The sequence below is a fragment of the Helicoverpa zea genome, chromosome 17 (assembly GCF_022581195.2).
Source record: "Helicoverpa zea isolate HzStark_Cry1AcR chromosome 17, ilHelZeax1.1, whole genome shotgun sequence".
Taxonomy (NCBI): Eukaryota; Metazoa; Arthropoda; class Insecta; order Lepidoptera; family Noctuidae; genus Helicoverpa; species Helicoverpa zea.
Window position 1 is genome coordinate 6,386,912 of NC_061468.1, and position 23,680 is coordinate 6,410,591.

A 23,680-nucleotide genomic window follows, 5' to 3' on the forward strand; every position below is an offset into this window, starting at 1 on the left:
TTTGTAAGGTTGTTTATTTTATTTTTTTCTTATGATGAAGTTAGTTAAAGAAATGTCTCATTTATACTATCTTTTAGATTTTTTAATATGCACTATGTTTCTTACAAAGAAATGAACTAGATTAACTATGTCTAGATTTACCAACTGACTGACAAGACATGTTATCATATATTATGTTCGTGGATCAAAGTTACACATTCGTTATTTTCGAAAGTGATTCACACTTGGCCGTTTTCAGATTTTTACTTTACTTTGACTAAATACAAACCTTTGTACCATTCGAAGATATATTATATAAATATAGATAAATTTAGTTCGTTTTAGTTCCTTAGGGGTATAAATTTACACCGGGTATAAAACACCTTCATTATTTTGAAACCGACTCACACTTGGCCATTTTCAGATTTTTCCCTTTACCTTGACATAAAGACCTACCTCCATGCCAAATTTCAAGTCAATACGACCATTGGAAGTGGTCTAGGTTTTTGATGAGTGAGTCAGTGAATAAGTGAATCAGTGTATAGTAAAAATAGCGATTTTCTGACGTCAATATCTCAAGACCTACAATAGGTATATTAATGAAATTTTGTATTTTAGATAAGTGAGGGGGTCTCAACAGATACTAGAAATTTGATATGCGTAAATAGAATAGATTTTGAGTTACAGGGGGGTCGAATTTGGCCCGAAATGGTTCGTGTAATATAACCCACGGCCGGTGTGTCGCCTTTTTTGCTCGAACTTGGCGGACACACTGCCTTGTGTCTAGATCGGCGTTATTTATATTGTATGTGTACCTACCTATAGCATAAAGATTACCTAAGTATCTTATCTTTGAGAGGTTTTAAAACAGCAATGACCTTTTTAAATCATTCTGTATATTACAGTAGGTAATTTTAGCATTCAAAATGAAGAGACAGGCAAATTGGAAAGTTATTATTTTTTTAAAGAAAGTGGAAATAAACGTCAATTTGATTCTATAATCATATTTTATGCGATGAAACTTGACGTGTCTAAGACATCACATTTTACTTGGAAATAAAGCTACTTTGGAATCGATTTTGCGATTTACCTCTCCTTAGCAAAATTGTGGTAAATGTTATCTCAATTCTTTTCTCGTAGTAGGTATGCGAGCTCAATTCAGACTAATTTATTCAGGTTTTTACATTATACAATGGCTGTTCGGGGTTTTATATCTCTGCAGTATGAGACGGGCGACCATTTATAGTTACGTTGTAAATTACATACAAGTTTGGCATCGAACCGTTTTTGGGTAACTTCTTAAGGCAACTTTCGAACTCCTGCGCATTTGGGTCGAGTTTTTTGACAACCACCATGCATAATCGTATGGTAAAGCTGCATGTTTCTACCAAAACAGTATACAATGGTAGCGACTATGTTTTTTTTTAATCTTCTAATCTATGCGCAAATAAACATCAAAGCGAGATGACCGCATCATTACGGAATTCGTTATAGATAAATTTTGCATGCTAATGTTAATGAACAAGAATTAATTTTCGCACATAATCTTTTCTTCTCTCTTCCTAATTTTTCTTCATACAAGTTTTTGAACTGTGTTCAGCTGAGTTAACTTGTCTGTTTCATTCTGCGTGAAAACGGTTACAGTTCTGCGGGAATGACTGATCTTAGGGGAGATAATGACGTAATTACCTAGAATACGGCAGGTGGTTATGAAAATCGTATTTTGATATAATAATAAAATAGGTAGGGTGTGTACAATGACACAAGTACTCAACAGATGTGATCTGGGAACTGTCCCACAAATAATTAGGGGAAGTTTATTTCCTCATCAATTATTTAATTGTATCCAAAGCAAAATATATGCAACTTTAAGCCAGCTTTAGGTCATTGCACAATCTGTTCTTTGATTCCTACTAAATGAAGCAACAGCTAATTGTAGCCCGAAGTGTTTCAAAACAATCTGGTTAGTCAGAGCAAAAGCTTGCGAGCTTGCTTACCTACTGCATTGAGCACATTCGAAATGGCGTTGAGTAACCGTCCCGATATAGCGAGGCGCCATCAACCCCGTCATCTGATGCTCTCACAATGACTCAGGGTTTAAACATATGTGCATTTGCAGCTTGAATAGCTAATTCCCAACCCGTCGACAAATGCCTATTTAGATTTACGCCACTTGAATTCATGAGACCCACAGACATGTAGTTGCAAATTCTAGCGACAGCCGAGATATATCTTTCCCATACGAAAACTAACATCACGTTTTCTCCGAATAGAATCAAGTTATCTAATAAATTTGGGTTACTGACCTTCATGTCCTGGAATCCCAACTTGATTCTTATTAAGCTCATACGTGCTTGAATTTTCAACAAAATGCATGAGCTATTCGCAAATTTTGGTAATGTTTTTGTTCTAACAAAGAGTTTGATTCGTTGCATGAATATCAATATATATGGGAATAGGTATGCTGTTGCTTAAATATTGAGAACGTGTAGGGGACAATAGTAGCCGCTTTGGTACGTGCTTTGCCTGTGAGCTTTCACTTTAGCCACAGCAGCTTCGTATTATGTAATATCACGTTTTGCACATGCAACTTTAGCACATACATAGGTGCCTCACCTAATGTCCTATTTCGGAAAATTCTTGGGCAATATTAGCTAAGTATTCTCAGGCTTTAGAATATATACCTAAGTTGAGGTATCATCAAAGTAATGTAAGCTTAACTGCTTATATCCTTAAGCAATCTAAAGCTTCGACAATTACGTAATTAGTGGAATATGTAGGTGTGCATTTGCATTAAAGTTGGTGCATAAATACGTCTGCAAAAATGTGTTTACTTGAACTGTTTACCGAATAACCATAAATAGCTTGGGCAACATGTTTGCTCAAGGAGTGGTGAAGTCATAAATATTTTTATGCACTTGTGTCAGGGTCTGTTTCTGCGTATCCCTCATTGCCACTGATTCACGAAATCTCATTCTTTGTGGTCGCGTAGGCATTTTACTCGACCTCAATGTCAATAAGGACAATACTTAAGTTATTTTTAACCAATGCCTATATTAATTAATCATCTTTTAAAAATTACTTTGACCTTAAAAAACAATCTGCAAGCAAATAATGAAGGCTGAGAACTTGTACTGAGGTAGCGCAGACAGCATAAACAGTTGTCTACTTAACTATTTCCTGATGACTTCATTCATCTTTTATTAAACGTTTAACTTTGATTGCTTTGCAAACATTATATCCTAGATAAAAAAAAAAACTGGTAGGTGGTTTAATTTAACATATTCCTTCTTAATGAAAACCGTTAGTACCTACTTAGGATTTTTTCTACTTACTTACCGTCTCTACTTAGGTTTTGTTGCTACTGAAGATCTATTGCGTGTACAAAAACTCGACAATAGAAAAAAACAGCGGCGTACAATCAGTTGCACTAGGCGCAGGCTATTTAATTACAACCATTCGAGATAATCATATGATGTGAAAGTGTGAAAACTAAGCTGATAAGGGTTGTCGAGCCGACACGCATGCTAACGCTTGCGGCCGCAAATTATCAATATGTACCACTAAACACCAATTGTTATCTTTGTAATAACTAATGCTTCGTAAGCGGTATTTAGTAGTCAGTAGTGAGCTCTCTACTTTCGTGACACGAACATATAATGTGATCTTTTGAGTTCCTGGAATTTTGGCTTTTCGCACACCATGACGCGAGTTCTGAGGTACTCTGATTGATTTATAAATTGTGTTTTTTGTTTAGCCGATAAAAATCGGACTGATAGAAATCCGGCATTTTATGTACCTAGACGCTCAGCTTATACCTGTACAGGTTATTCAAATGATTTTTAACTAGAAATACTCCTATGATAGGTAAAGGATATGATATTTAAAAATGCTTACTGATTTAGTAGATCAAGATTGTCCCAAAGCATATTAATTTTCCCAAAAGGTCACCAAACACAAGTCCACTTTACCGGTAATTTTGGCCGACATTTTGTAGCAAAATAATAATCACTCTAAACAAATTACGATATCGTTAGATAAGTATCGTTATTTATCATGTTGTGTTGTTAGTTTTTGTTCGATTATTGAATAAAATACGATAAACTTCTTTATTTATCGTAGTACACACCTTAGTCTTAGAATAGGTCAGGATTAGCTTTTTCAAATCGGAAGAAAATTATAATGATAGGTATCCCTTAAATTTTCATGGAGTTTTCAAAGAGATTCTTACCTGATACCTGAACTTAAATAAGAGAGCTTAGCTAAGATTGTAGAAAACCTTATGTGTGTTATTGGTAGCAGGCTTAAACAAGCAGTGGCAGTCACAGTGGTCATAAGAACACTGACCTTTACAAGACAGCATATTGATCGGAACAGACGCGTAAGGGATTAGGACGTGTTTGGTCCCCATCGCTAGGCGACAATAAAACTGGAGCAAAGCCATTAAACTGTAAACCATCGTGATAAACCCCTTCATTTTATAGGATCACGGAACCTTATTTCATGGAGAGATTGATTTTTTATCTTCAGAATTATGAAAACACTAGCTTCCACCCGCGGTTCCATTTCTTTCCGCACATGGTTGAAAAGTAGCAGTAAAGTAGTAGTATGATATTTCGATATGTAGGCTATATTACTAAAAAGTTTCAGCAGTTTTTGCGTGAAAGAGTAACAATCATACATACTTACCTTACATTTCACATTTGTTATTGTTTGTTTGTCTAAACATTCTAAAAGCTTGTCTTTGCATCCTACTTGCAATGTCTGGTCTTAGTTTATGACTTATTTATTACGCAGCTCTGCTCTCATAAAGAGGGTCGTCATTTTCTTGACTCATTACTGCCTATCTATATCTGGATTGCGTCTTGCGAATTGCAGCCACTTATATACGTACTTCTTGGGCATGCATTCTGTAAGCATGTACAAAATTATAAATAACTCTTTCCACTTGATTTATACTCCTCGAAGGAAGGTTCATACAGTGACCGCTTGTAATGGTTGACGTGACGTCAACGCTTAAAGTAGCGATGAAAGAACAGTGAAATGAATGAGTGTGCGATTTAGAGTGCTGATTCAACCAATTAATTTATGCTGATTGACGATTAGTTTAAATTGAATATTTTGATTTGTGAATTATTCGAGTTAGCTAAAACGGCAAATAAAGGCGTGCTTTTATTATTTTTCTTTAAAATGTGATTCGTCAAATTCTATTTATTTTGATGCATCTGTTTAACTTTAGCTTCGCATTTTAATATAGTAAGGAGAAACAAGACCCTACTAGGACCTACTAAGACCAGGCGCCCTTATTGCTGCTTCACATAATTCCAAAGATCTCTCAGCTGTTGTTGTGGAAACTATAACGAGGTCACTGAGCCACTTTGACAGAATCAAACTTTTCATTGGGGATTTAATATCGCATCCGTAGTGTGGGGTATAGCCTTCACAGATATTGATTACTAAAAAAACAAGTGAGCCGATTATATAGCGCCCCTTTCTGGTTTCATGTCTAGACATAGACTAATTGTTCGGTATATTATACATAGGTACTTACTTGTTGACATGAGAAGCCGTTTCAGTTTCATGAGGCGGTACACGGCATGCGGCAGTCGGTGTCGCGAGCTCATGCAAGGCCGGTGTATTCATTCCCTAAAACAACAGTTTACCGACCTACTTTAGAAAACATGTTCATAATTAATTAAGTTACCTTGAAGTCGAGAAAGCTCAGTATTTATCAGTAAAAGTGTCATTTGGCAGACAGCTCATCGATTGAATAGGATTTCACAGTAGATAGTTTATTTATCTCTTACGAGTTTGTTATTCAGTTTATGTTAACGAGTGTTTTGTGCCAAGCCAAGGTTTCTAAAAGCGTTTAAGTTGTATTTAGCGCGAGTTTTCTAATCTATAGGTCGAAAGTCTATAAGTTATTTCGAAAAAGCGTCGCTATGTAGGAAACTTATCAAATGCAATTTAAGGGTAGGATATTTCGAAAGAGAACAGGCGTGCAGTGCATTAGGTACCATTGCCAGGGTCTCTCAAAGGGACAGGTGAGGTGAGCGCGATGGACGCGTGTGATGGCCAATTCACTGACGCTGCCACCTCTGCCGCTACCGAGAAGATTCCCACTGTCCCTTCATCCGTATCGTGTCAAAAGGTGTGATTTGAATGATATGCTAGTCATAATGTCAACAAACAACAAAATATTTGCTTTGGTGGTGAGCAATTGACTTATATGATATGTGTTCGTTTCCAGGCGTCATCGCTGCCCACACAACGATGTCCCGGAGCCATTGTTCGATGTGGAGCACACGACGAGCGTGGTCTCCGCGTACAAGCGCGACTACGACGAGAAACACGTGACCCGCACCACCGCTGTCCACCACGAGGATCACCTTCGTCTTGAAGGCGACTTCCAGGAGCCAGAGCGTCCACAGTGGCAACCCGCTGAGCGACCCAAACAAAGGAAACCTGAAGATAATCTTAAGCCTGAAGGCGACTTCGAGCGAAGGCAACCTGATGAATGGCGTCCTGGTGAGAGGGCTCCCGTAAGGAAACCAGAAGATAACCTACGTCCTGAAGGAGATTTTGAAAGACACAAACCCGAAGAATGGCGTCCTGGTGACCGAGCGCCTGTCCGTAGGCCCCATGACAACCTGCGACCAGAAGGAGAATTCACTACTCCTGAAAAAGAAACCTGGAGACCGGCTGAGAGGGAAAAGCCTAAGAAGCCAGAAGATAATTTAAAACCTGAAGGTGAATTTGAGAGACGCAAGCCTGAAGATTGGCGTCCTGGTGACAGAGCTCCCACTCGCCGTCCGGAAGATAACCTAAAGCCGGAAGGTGAATTTGAGAGACGTCAGCCGGAAGACTGGCGGCCAGGTGACAGAGCGCCAGTGCGACGGCCTGAGGATAATTTACGCCCCGAAGGAGACTTCGAGAAACGCAGACCAGAAGAGTGGAAACCAGGCGAAAGGGCACCAGTGAAGCGCCCAGAAGATAATTTGAGACCTGAAGGCGATTTTGAGAAAAGAAGACCAGAGGAGTGGCGTCCCGGAGACAGAGCGCCTGTTCGACGACCAGACGACAACTTGCGACCTGAGGGTGATTTCACAACACCAGAGAAGGAGCGTTGGCAACCAGCAGAGCGTCCCCAGCAAAAGAAACCGCAAGATAATCTTAAACCAGAAGGTGATTTTGAACAACCGAAACACGATGAGTGGCGCCCAGCAGAACGTGTCACTCAGAAGAAGCCCAAGGATAACTTAAGACCTGAAGGTGAATTTGAGCAACCGAAACTAGACGAATGGCGTCCAGCTGAAAGAACAACAGCTACAAAACCGAAAGATAATTTAAGACCAGAAGGTGATTTTGAACAGCCGAAACAGGATGACTGGCGTCCAGCAGAACGCGTAACCCAGAAACGACCTCAAGACAATCTTAAACCAGAAGGTGACTTCGAGCAGCCAAAACAAGATAAGTGGCGTCCAGCGGAACGTGTCACTCAGAAAAAACCCCAAGACAACTTAAAACCAGAAGGGGACTTTGAGCAGCCGAAACATGATGAATGGCGCCCTGCAGAAAGAGTTGTTCAGAAGAGACCTCAAGACAATCTTAAACCAGAAGGTGATTTTGAACAGCCAAAACACGACGAATGGCGTCCAGCTGAACGGCCTAAGCAAAAGAAACCCCAAGATAACCTTAAACCAGAGGGTGATTTCGAACAACCAAAACATGATGAATGGCGTCCTGCAGAACGACCCAAACAAAAGAAACCCCAAGACAACCTCAGACCAGAGGGTGATTTTGAGCAGCCAAAACATGATGAGTGGCGTCCAGCAGAACGTGTTACTCAAAAGAAACCACAAGATAATCTTAAACCTGAAGGGGACTTTGAACAGCCAAAACACGACGAGTGGCGCCCTGCAGAACGCGTCACTCAGAAAAAGCCTAAAGATAATCTTAAACCAGAAGGAGAATTTGAGCAGCCAAAACACGACGAGTGGCGTCCGGCTGAAAAACAAACACCCACAAAACCGAAGGACAATTTACGACCAGAAGGAGATTTTGAACAACCAAAACATGACGAATGGCGGCCTGCAGAACGTGTTACCCAAAAGCGACCACAAGATAATCTTAAGCCCGAAGGTGACTTTACAACGCCCAAAAAAGACGAATGGAAGCCGGCTGAGAGACCACAACAGAAGAAGCCAACAGACAATTTGAAACCAGAGGGTGACTTCGCTAAGCGACAGCCTGATGAGTTTGTTCCAGCAGAAAAAGCGGTAGTAAAGAAACCTGAAGATAACTTGCGGCCTGAAGGTGATTTTACAACAACACGTACCATAACGGAAGATTACAAAGTGGTACGAGGCGAACGAGCTGAAATCATCCGACGAACTGACAACATTATCACAGAAGGAGAATTTACAGGTAATATTATTAAATTGTTATTTAAACCCAATTTGAAAAAAAAAGAAAAAATTAAGAATATTACGGTAATGCATCTAATATATAATTAAAATAAACCTGTCTGAACAAAAGAAGTAAACCATAATATTTATTAATAAGTTTTTCATGTAAGGGTAATAAATGATTCATTTATATTTTTCAGATACTACTACTTCACGTACGGAGTATACTGTGAAACCTGTGGAAAGGCCGAAACCAGTCCGCCGTAACACATGGACAAAGATAGAAGGAGACATGACCACAGAAACGACATCACATTCAGAATTTGTTGACTACACAGATACTGTAGAAAGAACAACACTGGTTGCGAAGAGAACCGATAATTTAATACGAGAGGGTGAAATAGAATTTGTTACATCCAATCAGAAAGATTATACAGAAAAAGTAACACCTGTTGAGCGACCCAAGCGCAGGCGCACGTGGACAAAGGAGGACTTCGAAAAGTTCTATTCAACAGAGGAGCTCGAAAAAATTACTACTTCACAAGAGGAATACAAGACATACGAGGAAATTGATGTAAGGCAGCAGAGAATTATAAGACATGATAATTTACATATGGAAGGAACATTTGATAGCCTTACTGTGTCTCATGATACTTACGGGCCAAAACATTCTGAGAGACCTAAGCAAAAGAAGCCAATTGATAATTTAAAACCCGAAGGTGAGTTTGAGCAGCCGAAACAGGATGAGTGGCGACCAGCAGAGCGCGTAACACAGAAGAAACCTAAAGACAATTTGAAACCCGAAGGTGACTTCGAACAGCCAAAACATGAAGAATGGCGTCCCGCAGAGCGTGTCACACAAAAGAAACCGCAGGACAATCTTAGGCCTGAAGGAGAATTTGAGCAGCCCAAGCATGATGAATGGCGTCCTGCTGAAAGACAAACCCCAACCAAACCTAAGGATAATTTGAAACCAGAGGGTGACTTTGAACAACCAAAACACGATGAATGGCGTCCGGCAGAGCGTGTAACTCAAAAGAGGCCCCAAGATAACCTTAAACCAGAGGGTGACTTTGAACAACCGAAGCATGACGAATGGCGTCCCGCAGAGCGTGTTACGCAGAAGAAGCCCAAGGATAACCTTAAACCTGAAGGCGAATTTGAACAACAGAAACCAGATGAGTGGCGCCCAGCCGAAAGGCAAACACCGAAGAAACCAAAAGATAACCTACGCCCCGAGGGTGAATTTGAAACTCCCAAACAAGATGAATGGCGTCCAGCTGAACGCGTCACGCAAAAGAAACCTAAAGATAACCTTAAACCCGAAGGTGAATTTGAACAACCCAAACATGACGAATGGCGGCCTGCTGAAAGACAAACACCGTCTAAACCAAAGGATAACTTAAAACCTGAAGGTGAATTCGAACAGCCGAAACAGGACGAGTGGCGTCCCGCAGAACGTGTAACTCAGAAAAAGCCTAAGGATAACCTTAAACCTGAAGGTGAATTTGAAAAACCTAAACACGACGAATGGCGTCCCGCTGAAAGGCAAACACCCACTAAACCGAAAGACAACCTCAAGCCTGAAGGTGACTTTGAACAGCCGAAACACGATGAATGGCGTCCTGCTGAACGCGTCACTCAAAAGAAGCCCCAAGATAATCTTAAGCCAGAGGGTGACTTTGAACAACCAAAGCACGATGAATGGCGTCCAGCAGAACGTGTCACGCAAAAGAAACCTAAAGATAATCTCAAACCTGAAGGTGAATTTGAGCAACCCAAACACGACGAGTGGCGACCTGCTGAAAGACAAACACCTTCTAAGCCTAAGGATAACTTAAAACCAGAAGGTGACTTTGAGCAGCCTAAGCATGACGAGTGGCGTCCAGCAGAGCGCGTAACCCAAAAGAAGCCTCAAGATAACCTTAAACCAGAGGGTGACTTTGAACAACCAAAGCATGACGAATGGCGTCCTGCAGAACGTGTTACGCAGAAGAAGCCCAAGGATAACCTTAAACCTGAAGGCGAATTCGAACAGCAGAAACCAGATGAGTGGCGCCCAGCCGAAAGGCAAACACCGAAGAAACCAAAAGATAACCTACGCCCCGAGGGCGAATTTGAAACTCCTAAACAAGATGAATGGCGTCCTGCTGAACGTGTCACACAAAAGAAACCTAAGGATAACCTTAAGCCTGAAGGTGAATTTGAGCAGCCGAAGCATGAAGAATGGCGTCCCGCTGAAAGACCAGTCCAAAAGAAACCGCAAGATAACCTGAAACCTGAAGGAGAGTTCGAACAACCTAAGCATGATAAGTGGCAACCCGCAGAAAGGCAGACGCCTACAAAACCAAAAGACAATTTACGGCCTGAAGGTGAGTTTGAGACTCCTAAACACGATGAATGGCGTCCTGCTGAACGAGTCACACAAAAGAAACCTAAGGATAACCTTAAGCCCGAAGGTGATTTCGAACAGCCGAAACACGATGAATGGCGTCCCGCAGAACGTGTTATTCAGAAGAAGCCCAAGGATAACCTCAAACCCGAAGGTGAATTTGAGCAACCCAAACACGACGAGTGGAGACCGGCTGAAAGACAAACACCTACTAAACCTAAGGACAACCTAAAACCTGAAGGTGACTTTGAGCAGCCTAAGCATGACGAGTGGCGTCCAGCAGAGCGCGTAACTCAAAAGAAGCCCAAGGACAACCTTAAACCAGAAGGTGAATTCGAACAACCGAAACACGATGAATGGCGCCCAGCTGAAAGACAAACGCCAAAGAAACCACAGGATAACTTACGTCCCGAAGGTGAATTCGAAACACCCAAGCATGATGAATGGCGCCCTGCTGAACGCGTCACGCAAAAGAAACCTAAAGATAATCTCAAACCTGAAGGTGAATTTGAACAACCCAAACACGATGAGTGGCGACCCGCTGAAAGACCAGTCCAAAAGAAACCACAAGATAACCTGAAGCCTGAAGGAGAGTTCGAACAGCCTAAGCATGATAAGTGGCGACCTGCTGAACGACAGACACCTACCAAGCCGAAAGATAATTTACGGCCTGAAGGAGATTTTGAAACACCTAAGCAAGAGGAATGGCGGCCAGCTGAACGAGTCACACAAAAGAAACCCAAAGATAATCTTAAGCCTGAGGGTGAATTTGAACAACCGAAGCACGATGAATGGCGTCCCGCTGAGAGGCCAACGCCTAAAAGACCAGAGGACAACCTGCGTCCTGAGGGTGATTTTGAACAGCCAAAACATGACGAGTGGCGCCCAGCTGAACGTGTCACTCAGAAGAAACCTAAAGACAATCTTAAGCCTGAAGGTGAATTTGAACAGCCGAAACACGATGAGTGGCGTCCAGCCGAAAGGCAAACACCTAAGAAGCCTAAAGATAATTTGAAACCTGAAGGTGAATTTGACACTCCTAAACATGACGAATGGCGTCCTGCTGAAAGAGTAACTCAAAAACGGCCAAAGGATAATTTGAAGCCTGAAGGAGAGTTTGAACAACCGAAGCATGATGAATGGCGTCCTGCCGAACGTCAAACACCTAAGAAACCTCAGGATAATCTACGTCCAGAGGGTGAATTTGAGACGCCTAAGCCCGACAAGTGGCGTCCTGCTGAGAGACCAACCCAAAAGAAGCCACAAGATAATCTTAAACCAGAAGGTGAATTTGAGCAACATAAGCCTGACGAATGGCGACCAGCAGAGAGACCTATTCAAAAGAAGCCTAAAGACAACTTAAAGCCAGAGGGTGATTTCGAGAAACCCAAACATGACGAGTGGCGACCTGCTGAAAGGCAGACGCCCAAAAAACCACAAGACAACTTGAGACCTGAAGGTAAATTTGAAACTCCCAAACAGGATGACTGGCGTCCCGCTGAAAGACCTGAAGTCAAAAAACCTAAAGACAATTTGAAACCAGAAGGAGAATTTGAGAAACCCAAAAAAGATAAATGGGAGCCAGCTGAAAGGCAAACTCCGAAAAAGCCACAAGATAATCTTAAGCCTGAAGGAAAGTTTGAACGACCCGAAAAACCAAAACATGTTACCGGTGAAAGACCAGTGCAGAAGAAGCCAGAAGATAACCTTAAACCTGAAGGAGATATGGACGTCGTTCGAAGAACAGATTATACAGCTACTCGAGGAGATCGCGTTGACGTCGTTAAGCACGAAGATCATCTTAGAATGGAAGGGACCATCGATATTCATCGCTCTAGAGATGATTATAAACGTATCGAGAAAACGGAGAAAGTCGTTATACAAAGACACGAAGACAACTTGAGAACTGAAGGTGAATTCATTGATCTTACAGTTCGTAATGATTACAGTGCTACTAAAGGTGAAAGGGCACCTGTTGTAAGACCACAGGATAACCTTAAACCAGACGGCAAATTTTACAAGCCAGAAGTGGTTCCATCTCAACCAGCTGAAAAACGCAAGCCTTTTAAGCAGGTTGACAATATTACCATTGAGAGGGATGTTGATCTACGACAGAGGCAAAAAATTGAACGACTTGATATCATTCGAAGAGAAGATAACCTTAAGATTGAAGGTGAATTTATAGACATGAAACAAAAAACAGATTATACTAAGGTCACCGGTGAACGCGCTGCTATCGTGAAACATGAAGATAATTTAAAAATGGAAGGAACTATGGAAAATATCCGATCATCCGACACATATCGTGTTGTTAAAGGTCAACGAGTCAAACTTACTCGCAGAGAAGATAATCTGAAAATCGAAGGAGTATTTGAAGATCATACTCGCAGAGATGATTACAAGGTGACTAAAGGAGAACGATCAGCTATAGTATATCATCGAGATAACTTAAAACCCGAAGGTGAGTTTGAAAAACGGCCAAGGGAAGAGTTGGAACCGGGTGAAAGACGAACACCGCTTAAGCAACCAGATCATTTAAGACCAGAGGGTGATTTCGACAGGCCTTCAAGACCAAAATGGGAAACAACAGAACGGCCAGATATCATTAAACACCCAGATAATCTACGTCCTGAAGGTGATTTCCCGAGCCGACCCAAAACTCAATGGCAGAAAGGAGAAACGCCGGAACAAGTTCGACCGAAGGATAACTTGAAACCCGAAGGCGATTTCGATAGACCTTCAAGGCCAAAATGGGAGACATCAGAAAGACCTGAACAGGTACGACCTAAGGACAATTTGCATCCTGAAGGCGAATTTACAGACAGGCCGAAAACTAAATGGCAACCTGGAGAAACACCAAGTCAAGTTCGTCCTAAGGATAATTTGAAACCTGAAGGCGATATGGAATCACGTACCCCGAAAAAATGGGCTCCGGGTGAAACACCTGCACAGGTTCGTCCAAAAGATAATTTGAAACCAGAGGGTGATTTTGACAGACCTTCAAAACCAACTTGGGCATCTGCAGACAGACCAGACCAGGTCAGGCCAAAGGATAACTTACGTCCTGAAGGCGATTTTACTGATAGACCAAAGACCCATTGGCAACCTGGAGAAACACCAAGTCAAGTACGTCCGAAAGATAACCTAAAACCAGAAGGCAGCATGGATTCACGAACTCCTACTAAATGGGCACCGGGTGAAACACCAGCTCAAGTTAGACCTAGAGATAACTTGAAGCCAGAAGGTGAGTTTGATCGACCTTCAAAACCGAAGTGGACATCTGGTGATAGGCCGGACCAAGTGACACCGAGGGACAACTTACGTCCCGAAGGAGAATTTACTGACAGGCCAAAGACTCAATGGCAACCTGGAGAAACACCTTCACAAGTTCGTCCTAAAGACAATTTACATCCGGAGGGTGATATGGTTTCAAGGACGCCAGCTAAGTGGGCACCTGGAGAAACACCCTCACAAGTTCGTCCGAAAGACAACTTAAAACCTGAAGGTGACTTTGAACGACCTGGGCCTAACCAATGGCGCCCTGCAGACAAGTCTGGGCCTATAAAACCAAAAGACAACCTTTATACAAATGGAGACATCACTAAGCACGACACTAGCAAAACGCTATCAAGTGAGACGTCAAAGAAGTCTGTAGTATCAAAGTCTGTTATTGGACAAGATGATCATGACATCAAATCTCAAACTACTTCACGTCACGATACCCAAGTTCATCGCGATAATCAGACTCATACATCTCATCGGGAGACCCACGTCAAGCACTCACATGTTACTACTGATCATTCTACTTCTAAACATATTCAATCCGGAACACACGGCAAATATATTACAACACACGATGCTGTTGATCACAGTGAAACCCAAAAGCATGTAGAACGAGTTCCGTCACATGAAAGTGTTACTGATAGGAACAAGGTAGTGGGTGTTACAGATCGTTCTGTTTCTCGCAGCAGTACAGACAAGACAATAGTAAACAGAAGTGACACCAAAAACGTAAAAACTGTCACTACAACCACTACAAAAACGATTAAACAAATATCAGAAAAGAAACTGAGGGGTGGTAAGTGGGTGACAGTTACACGAAATGTTGAAGTAGATGTGACTGATGATTCCGGAAAATACGCTCCGCAGCAGTCTACTCCAAAGAGAGAACCAGACGATCGTACGAACCGGCCACGACATGTTGAAGGAGATACCACTCAAAGAATCGTTTCATCAGATAATGTAACATCTTCAAGTAATCAAGCTATCCATACAACACATGGAGGAAAAGGAACTACTATTATTGATCAGCAACACTCAAGAACGAACCAGCAGTATATTGACAACACACAACGCATACATTCGTCACAGCAATCTGTAACTTCATCGACCTCAAGTCAAAATGTAACTTCCAATCAACATCATTCACAGAGGACCACAGGCAGTTCCAACATAATTCGAGACGTACATACAGGACAAAATGTTACAAAATCTACCCAGCAAACAACTAGTGATGGACATGTTATCAGGGGTGGAGACACAACTCAAAGAATTGTCTCCTCTGATTATAATGGCAAACAGCCTAATCAAGGTCATGTATCTGAAAGTCATATTCAACGAAATGTAAGCTCATCGACACAAGTACATAAAGGAAGTCATTCGGAGCAACACATTTCGAGGTCGACCCACCATTCGACCAACAGAAACCAATTGAGTGACAGCGTAACAAAGACAAGCATTGAATTCCAAAGAGCTATGCACGGCGGTGGTGGCAACGATCCTCCAGCCAGCGCTATAGACAGCTCTTCACGTAGTGGTCATCATAAACGTACATCAGATTTGGTCTCAGACTCATCTTCCTCAAATTCAATACTGCATCGTAAGGGCGTTCATTCAAACACTGAAGCTCATCATTCGATTAGCTCTACGGCTGCTGCTCAGAGAAAGAGCATTGGAAATCTTTCAGAGCGTGGTGAATACATCAGCAACTCCACGCACAGCACGGACAGAAAAAGCATCAGTTCCATGCATAGATCTACCAGAGACAACATGGCTGTTATTTCTCAGCACGAGAGTACCGATTCTCGCCGTAACCAAACAAGAAGAGACGGCCAGTCCACACTAACAACTGAACGCCAGCCTACACGAGTTGTTAGAGACAACCTCAGAGTCGGTGGTGACTTTTATGGACAATCGGAGGCGCGGTACGGAAGTTTTTCACGCTCAGAGCATGCTCAGAACAGAACAGACCGTACTGAACGCGTGGAGCGCGTCGAGCGGGTCACCCGCCACGGAAATGCTTCGCACTTCGTCTTAGGTGACGGCAGCACTAGTTACAAGCGGGAATTTACTTCTCATGTCCATGGAACATGCCCAGCAACCTTGATTGACTCGAGTCGTACTCCTTTTAAACACACGCGTGATTCTAGGGAACATAAGTTTTACGCTACAAAAATAACTCAGCAACAATAAACTATTGTTTTAACTTGAGCCGAGAAAGGCTAAAAATATTTCATTCCTTATTTTATGAAGCTTATTATAATCCTGTTAATGTTATTATTTTCTATTTGCAAGCTAACTGCTAGTCTTAATAATTATGATTAACATACTTTATATGTATAATATGCATAATGTAATTCTTAATTTGTTAATTTAACAAGTTTATATTTTATTTTTGTCAAACATTGCCATGCAATAAACTTTTATATTATTAATGATTTGTCTTTTATTTAACTTCATATTATAACAGACGATAAGATATTCCTTCTACTCCTAGATTTTTTTATGTTTTGCTACTTTTCCAAACATAAAGCAAATGTACCTTAGCCGGCTGAACTATGAGCAAGATAACCCGACAAGGTAGACAGTACAAGGACGAAATACACAGGTATATTAAAAAAAAAAAACGTCAGAACAGCATTTGGTGGGTATCGATCTGATGATAATGCTTAGTATTTTCAATACGGTCTGTCATCAATTCAACATTATATTAAAATAACTTGTAGTTTACGCGGGGCTCGTTTATACAAAGACAGTCTTAAATAAAGCGCGATGTTATCATGTTTTGATTGTTTATTTATAAATGTTTACATAACAATACCTACAAATAATACAGGGTTATTTAAAATTAGTTACAAACCAGTTTAAATATAAAAATAAGGGATAGGATCAATCTCAAACATATCATATTGCACTACTGTAACTAATAATTACAGAAATCATGATGTATGGTATATCTAATTTCGAGTAAAGTCTGAATAAAAAAACTAATTTTAAATAACCTTTTATTTGAATACTTATAAACAAATTCAAAATAATGTAAATTAAAGTTAAGTACAAACTAATGTATTTTAATGCAAACATAATTTAAAATACTTAAAAATTATGTGATCATCATCATAATCATCATCATCACCTTTGCTAAGCATCAGAAGGAGCGGGTTCTTGAGAATTGTGCGACTGTTTCACCCGTCTTATTCTTTTATATCTGCCTAAATCTCCGTCATAGTTTCGCGGGAGCGGTCCAAATGCGTCATTTTCTTGATAATGCGGGGCATTGAAGTAGTTTTCTGAAGCCGACTTTTCATTTTCAACTAATGACGGCGATCGCTCAGATTTAACATCTGCTGTGTCACTAGGGTTATCGTCAGCAGTGCGTCTGTTCCTCGTTCCACCGCTGTACATAAGATTATCATCGACACCTTCTACGCCAGACAACACGCTATCAGTGTCTGATCCAAGACTCATTGTGTCACTCTCAAGATTTTCATGTTGTGGCTTTGAATTGTCAACATTAGAGTTTTTAGGTTGAGCAGAATTTTCGGCGCTAGCAGCATCCTCCTCTAACGCTCTGTTGTTGTTTGCGAAGTTAGAAGTACGATCATAAAAGCCTTCGTCATCAAATTCATTACCCTCGTCGTTGTCTTCATCCTCGTTTTCTGCTTTGTATGGAAAGTAAGCTACTTTAGCATCGGGTAAAAGACCAGCAGCTCTCTTCTTAATAACTTGGTCAGAATTTTTTCGCTTCACTCTCACTAATGGTCCAGAGTAAGACACCGTATCGTCGTATGCATTGGAATTAGGAAAAGAGTCTTCCAGCGATTTCATGGATTCGGATAAGTCCGATTGCTTACCTGAATATGTATCTCGTTTGTAGGGTTTACCTTCTTGATGAACCTGAGAGTCGTCATCCAATAATTTTGACAAATTGTCATCTTGGGAACAAAAGTACCCTTGGTCGTTTGCATAGTCCGCCCCATTTTGAAGACTCATATCGTTTTCAATTTTAGAGTCCTCGAATGACATACCTTCCAAATCATCAATATTAGCTTCTCGTTTGCTTTCCGTTTTCGTTGTAACTTGCACGTTAGCGACCATTTCACCTTGGTTTTTGGGATCAATATTTATCGAAAACGCACTTAAACTGCTATCAGTTTTTTTGTTCTGAACACCTTCATCGATGTGGTTTGTAAGTTCTGCTTTATTAACAGAACCTAAACTTGTTTCGGCACTTTTAGAACTAGATATTTCATTACCTTCAGTCGGACCTTCTGGTGGCTTACTGATCTCTGTAGTCTCTGTGTTAGCTGATGGTGCTGCTTCTGTATTTAAATCTACTACTGGACTACCTCCTTGAACTTTACTTAAATCAGATTGGCAGTTTTCAATAAAATTATTTTCTTCTACAGCTCCTGCTTTTTTCGTAATTTCTCTTTTGTTTATTGCTCCATTGTCGCCAGCATCAACATCATCGATTATTTTTTTCAATAACTCTCTTTTCTCTTCAGTCAGAGAATTCAAAAGCTGATCTAATTCGTCTCCCGATAATTTTTTGATGTGCCTTTTAATAGCAGACTCTTCATCTTCGCTGTCAGTTTTTTCATTGGATTCCTTATTTCCTTGATTAGACACGTTCGGAGTGTCAGCTGGGTTAGCCTGCTTTACGTCGCGCCTATCTCTTAAGTTATAACGTGAACCATCATGACTTTTATCCTCGAGTAGATCTCTATTCTCAGCTTGCATCGTATTATAGTACTGCTTGTAATATCGAGATTGTTCATTGGCTTCAGCGTCATTATTACCATATTCATTTCTGTCTACTTTGCTTATCTGGTCTCTATTCTTTTCAAACAACATATCACCTTCTTCATTTAATGCACTTTCTAATTCTACAGTTCTTTTATTGACTTGACTATCTACTTGTCCTTGAGCGACACGATTAGACTTGACATCACGATTGGTGAGATGTTGTGTAGCTTCCTGTTGTTCATCACTGGCCTCAATGTATCTGTTTGACTGACGACGTCTCGGGTAAGACCGCATCTGATCGTTGTATCGTGTACCTCCGGTGTTCTCCTCTCGTGTATCACGATTTCTATTGGATTTGGAATCTGAAAGCTGTACCAATTTCTTTTTATTGAATATTTTCGAATTTTAACATATCTAATACATTTAGATTCATTATAAGATGCTTAAAACTACGTACGTTATCGGTTTTGGTCCGAGTAAGACGGTCATCGGGTGAGTTCCGTTGCAAGTATCTGCTTTCGGTAAGGTCTAGCAAGTGTCTACTCCGCGGCAACTCGTCTTCTTGAACAGCAGGCTCCTGAAAGTAATCAAATGCTATATAAAAGCCTGGAAAGCTGCAAGTTAATGGTGAAACTCAATTATTATGACTAAAAAAGGATTTAACTTTAAATCAATTGGAGTAGGATTTAAGAAGTGACACAAGTTCGCTTTAGTGTCAGAGAATTGAACTCACTTGCTCTATTAGACGCGAGTCCTCATCATCAGCCAGGAACTCGTCCCCTGACGGCTCATTTTCCTCTTCATCTTCTGCTTCTTCAAGATCACTGTAACATAATGTCCTTATTTGAAATGAAAAAGTCATGATTTATTTATTGGACCCCAGAATATTGAAAAATAATTAGGCGTATATACCTTTTCGAAGGCAAACCAACTTTGTACCTATTACCTGTTGTTACATTGACCTGATTTGTGCTGCATAGACAATCTTGTATACATACGTGTTTACAATTGGATAAATCGGTCAGTGGGTCGCCTTAGGGAATCTAAGGGGGTATGGCGATGCGTAGCAGCTAGCACGTAAGTAACGCCTCTAAATATGGATAAGGTTTATGAACCTTATATCAAGAGGTGTGCTAGATCACAATACTACTAAAAACCTATCTATTGGCGTTCCTTATGATTACAACTACATTTACCTAAGCAAATTGAATGTCTTGAACATCTCACACACTGGTTTTAATAAGGTATGCTATGGATACTTCATCTCCACATTATTATGAAGGCGAACTACTAAATTCTTAGTAAATACATACAAAAAGTGATGTTACCTATCATTGTTATACTCTGTCTGTTGTGGTCTGCTGAGAATCTGCACTAGTAGGCATCCAAATAAGATCAATACGAACCAGGAATGCATGTTTGCAATGTCACACAAAAATCACTTATAAAATATGCTGATTGACAATTGTGCGTAAAATTTGAATGTGTATGACGTCTATTTTATTTTCAGCCAGTTGATTATGGAATCATAGCTTTTTAGAAAAGTTTGAATTTGGATCCTTCTTGGTTACAGACACGAAATATATTTCATAGAGTAATCCTCATATTTTTTGCACAGAAAATATATTTGCAAACTGATACCACTTAAGAAACTTTTGTAAATTAAATATACAAATATGGAAGGGCGAGGTATTGATGAAAAATAAACAAAATACTTACAACAACTTTATTTTTAAATGAGACCGTTTCATCTCTATCACACTTATGTACATTTGGTTTAAATAAAACAAACCTTTGAAACATTTTACCGCAAAATCTTCATTAAGTTTGTGCATATTTGAGAAAAAACATATGTCCTATAATTAAATGTCGTATGAATCCATAGATTTAAGAATTGTAGAAATACTCGATCACACAGAATGGTGTCTCGTCGCTTCCGAGGGCATCGAAAGCTTCTCATAACTGCACATACAATTATCCTATTACTATTTATAACTTAAGTCCAAAATGCAAAAGGTAAAAAAATCCAACAGGTTTTATAACTATGAGTACTTTTGGAATGCGGCGCGCGAGCCGAGGGCGGCCACACACACTCCGCATCTTCACGCACAGTCGCAACTAAACATTCACAATTTTGACTTTGTACTTTTCGAATTGAACAACTAAACAATATATGAACGTATATTCAAACAAGAGTGTCATGACGAGGTCGAAACATCCCAACATACACGATATTGCACCTGACTCGGACTCAAAATCAAACCCGACCGATATTCGTAATCTTCTGCATTTGGCAGACACTAGCTTATATAACATGTACATAATGTATCTAAAATTTAGAAAACACTATTTAAACTTTAATAAGAAAAAAGAAACTTATTTTAACGTCAGATTAGGCTTCACAATGAATTATGTTGTGCTTTTTACTTTATCACAATTATCGTACATTATTTAACTATTTATACAGTACAAGTATATCATCTGTCATACAGCACATACCTCTATGGCGGAATTTTAAATAAAACTTTAAAACCATAACAACACGAACAGTCGTAAACCTGCGTACACTGTACACAACACAAAGATATACAATACATATGTCGCAATAGATATGACTTTTGTAAACGAGCAGATATCAAATAGCCGCGGAGACTTCGGGTCTTCTATATTATAACAAATCATTGTATTCAAATTGCCACATTATTGTAATGGAATGAAATCTGTACATTATAAATCAGTTGAATTGTATGAAAACTGTTAAAACTTCCTGAACATAATTTGATGACTAGACTCTTAAAACATAATATAATGAGCATTTACAAAACAGAAAAACACAAATGTCTACTTGTATGTCAGTGCACTCGTCACATTAACCGCGCGGTCGTATTAAAAATAATTAATATGTCATACATTTATTACAAAAACTATACAACTATAAATTCACATAACATTACAAGAGAGAAAACATAAACATAATTAATGTTACGAGTGCAATGTGTATTAACAACTAAAATATATCGAAACCTAATAACTATTTAAAGTTTAACTTCAGATAGTTACTGTTGTAAAACAGAGAACAAGGATATGATCTAGCATCGAGTATCTGTCGGAAACAATCTAGGTATCGCAAGCGTCCCGCCTCAGGAAGTCGCTGGCTTCAACTGCGCCATATTTACACAACGTTGTCTTTATGACCGCCAGCGATATGTCATATTACAAACAAGGTTATTACATACAATTAAAAATACACTCAATACCTAATGAATAGGAAAAAAATACTTTACAACGATCTATTGTCAATGTCTACTCGTCACTTTCTAAACAGTGTAGTGCGATGCGCGCTCGAGAACGGTCGCGTTTTGGCTGCACAGTACGAATATTATATTCGCGTTTTGCGCGGCAATAGCCGCTGCCCGTCTCAGTCGCGATGAGTTCTAAACCGCTCATCGCCAACGAAGTGTTGGCATTCATTAATCATGCCATCGATTATATGGATGAGGTCAGCATCGTGCAGATCTGCAGATCAGCCTACAAAGAGGACGAGGTTTGCAGTGCAAAGCTGCTGCTCTACAAGTCGCTCGGACAACTCGAGCAGATGCCATCCCGCCGAAGGGACGGTGGCGACAAGAGCCTGCAGGACATCATCTCCCTGCTGAAAAGGACGGATCCTGATGACGTGCCTGAATTCGTGGCGAAGGACTTGCATAAGCTGCCTCCCGTCACGTTCCATCACGTCGACGTCACCAGGCTGCTGAAAGACATAACGTGTCTGAAGGCAAGCCTGGAGGATATGAAGTCGAAGATGGAAGCTTCACAGGTTACCATCAGTGACCTGCGTGGTGAAGTGGCGTTGTTGCGCAACGCTGTTTCCATAAGTGGGTCATTAGATATAATCAATGTGAATACACGTCGCGGGGCGCAAAATGCGTCGGTCATCAGTTTCGAGTCGGCGAATTCGAGTGCGTCACCGATCGCCGATGTTGCTGACGACGCACCCCGCCCCGCCGCCGCCGCCGCTGCTGTGTCAACACCTGCGGCCGAGACATGCGTAGGAACATTAACCCCCAAACGCACCTACGCGGCAGTAGCAGCCACCAACAAGCCCGTTGTGACGCAAACAAAGCGGGCCAATGCAAAAGGGGGTAAACAAACCCGTGGCACCTCACAGCCACAGACTGGTCCTAAGAAGGACATGTGCGACAAGGATGGCTTCATAAAGGTTGAAAGGAGAAAGAAGAGGCCACCTTGTAGGAATCAGTGCGGTACCGCACAAACTGGACCCAACATCCTGCTGCGTCCTGCAGTACCAACGACGCAGTTGTACGTGTCCCGTCTACATCACACCACGACGGTGGAGCAGATCGTGGAGTATGTCCGATCCAAGACAAACTGGACCTTGAGGGTGGCGAAGTTGGAGTCGCGCCACAATACGAACTTCAATTCGTTCATGGTGCGAGTTCCAACTCATCACATCGAGACATTCCTGAAGGAAGAGTTTTGGCCGAAAGGTGTCGTTTATCGGAGGTTCCGAGGATGGCTACGCGACACCTCGCTGCGTAACACGACGCCGACACTTCGTGTGCATTAGTTTTTTAAGTTACATAAATAAAATATGTATTAGTGTATGTTTTAATGTTATAATATTCGTGTATTGTATTTTTCTATGGGCCTTAGATGCCTGATTCAAATAAATAAATAAATAAAATAAAATAAACAACAGACTTAGAAAGTGATATAGGTTGACAGCAATGAACTTGTAAACTAAATCGTTCCTCTTCAATTAGGTATCGAGTGCGACCACTTTACCCACACACATTAAGACGAAAGGTGTACTTAAAAAAATAAAAAATAATCGATCTTAATTAATCGATGT

The 23,680-nt window shown here is 40.6% G+C and overlaps 3 protein-coding genes across 3 annotated transcripts in view; 2 read left to right on the top strand and 1 right to left on the bottom strand.

Annotated features, from left to right (window-relative positions):
• LOC124638320 (titin) overlaps nucleotides 1–16,300 on the top strand; it is a 36,999-nt gene extending 20,699 nt beyond the window's left edge. The window contains exons 3-4 of the mRNA XM_047175255.1: nucleotides 6,230–8,406; nucleotides 8,588–16,300. Coding sequence (XP_047031211.1) covers nucleotides 6,230–8,406; nucleotides 8,588–16,251 — 9,841 coding nt within the window. The 3' untranslated portion in view covers nucleotides 16,252–16,300. The remainder of the gene's footprint in view (nucleotides 1–6,229; nucleotides 8,407–8,587) is intronic.
• Nucleotides 16,301–16,804: 504 nt separating this feature from the next.
• On the bottom strand, nucleotides 16,805–20,382 carry LOC124638321 (putative uncharacterized protein DDB_G0282133). Its single transcript, XM_047175256.1, has 4 exons — nucleotides 20,136–20,382; nucleotides 19,541–19,631; nucleotides 19,265–19,384; nucleotides 16,805–19,176 (listed from the first exon to the last, which is right to left on the bottom strand). The coding sequence occupies exons 1-4, from the start codon at nucleotides 20,222–20,224 to the stop codon at nucleotides 17,200–17,202; spliced, it is 2,277 nt and encodes a 758-aa protein (XP_047031212.1). The 5' UTR covers nucleotides 20,225–20,382; the 3' UTR covers nucleotides 16,805–17,199.
• Nucleotides 20,383–22,120: 1,738 nt separating this feature from the next.
• On the top strand, nucleotides 22,121–23,443 carry LOC124638065. The gene has a single exon (XM_047174877.1). The coding sequence runs from the start codon at nucleotides 22,235–22,237 to the stop codon at nucleotides 23,393–23,395; it is 1,161 nt and encodes a 386-aa protein (XP_047030833.1). The 5' UTR covers nucleotides 22,121–22,234; the 3' UTR covers nucleotides 23,396–23,443.
• Nucleotides 23,444–23,680: the final 237 nt, after the last annotated feature.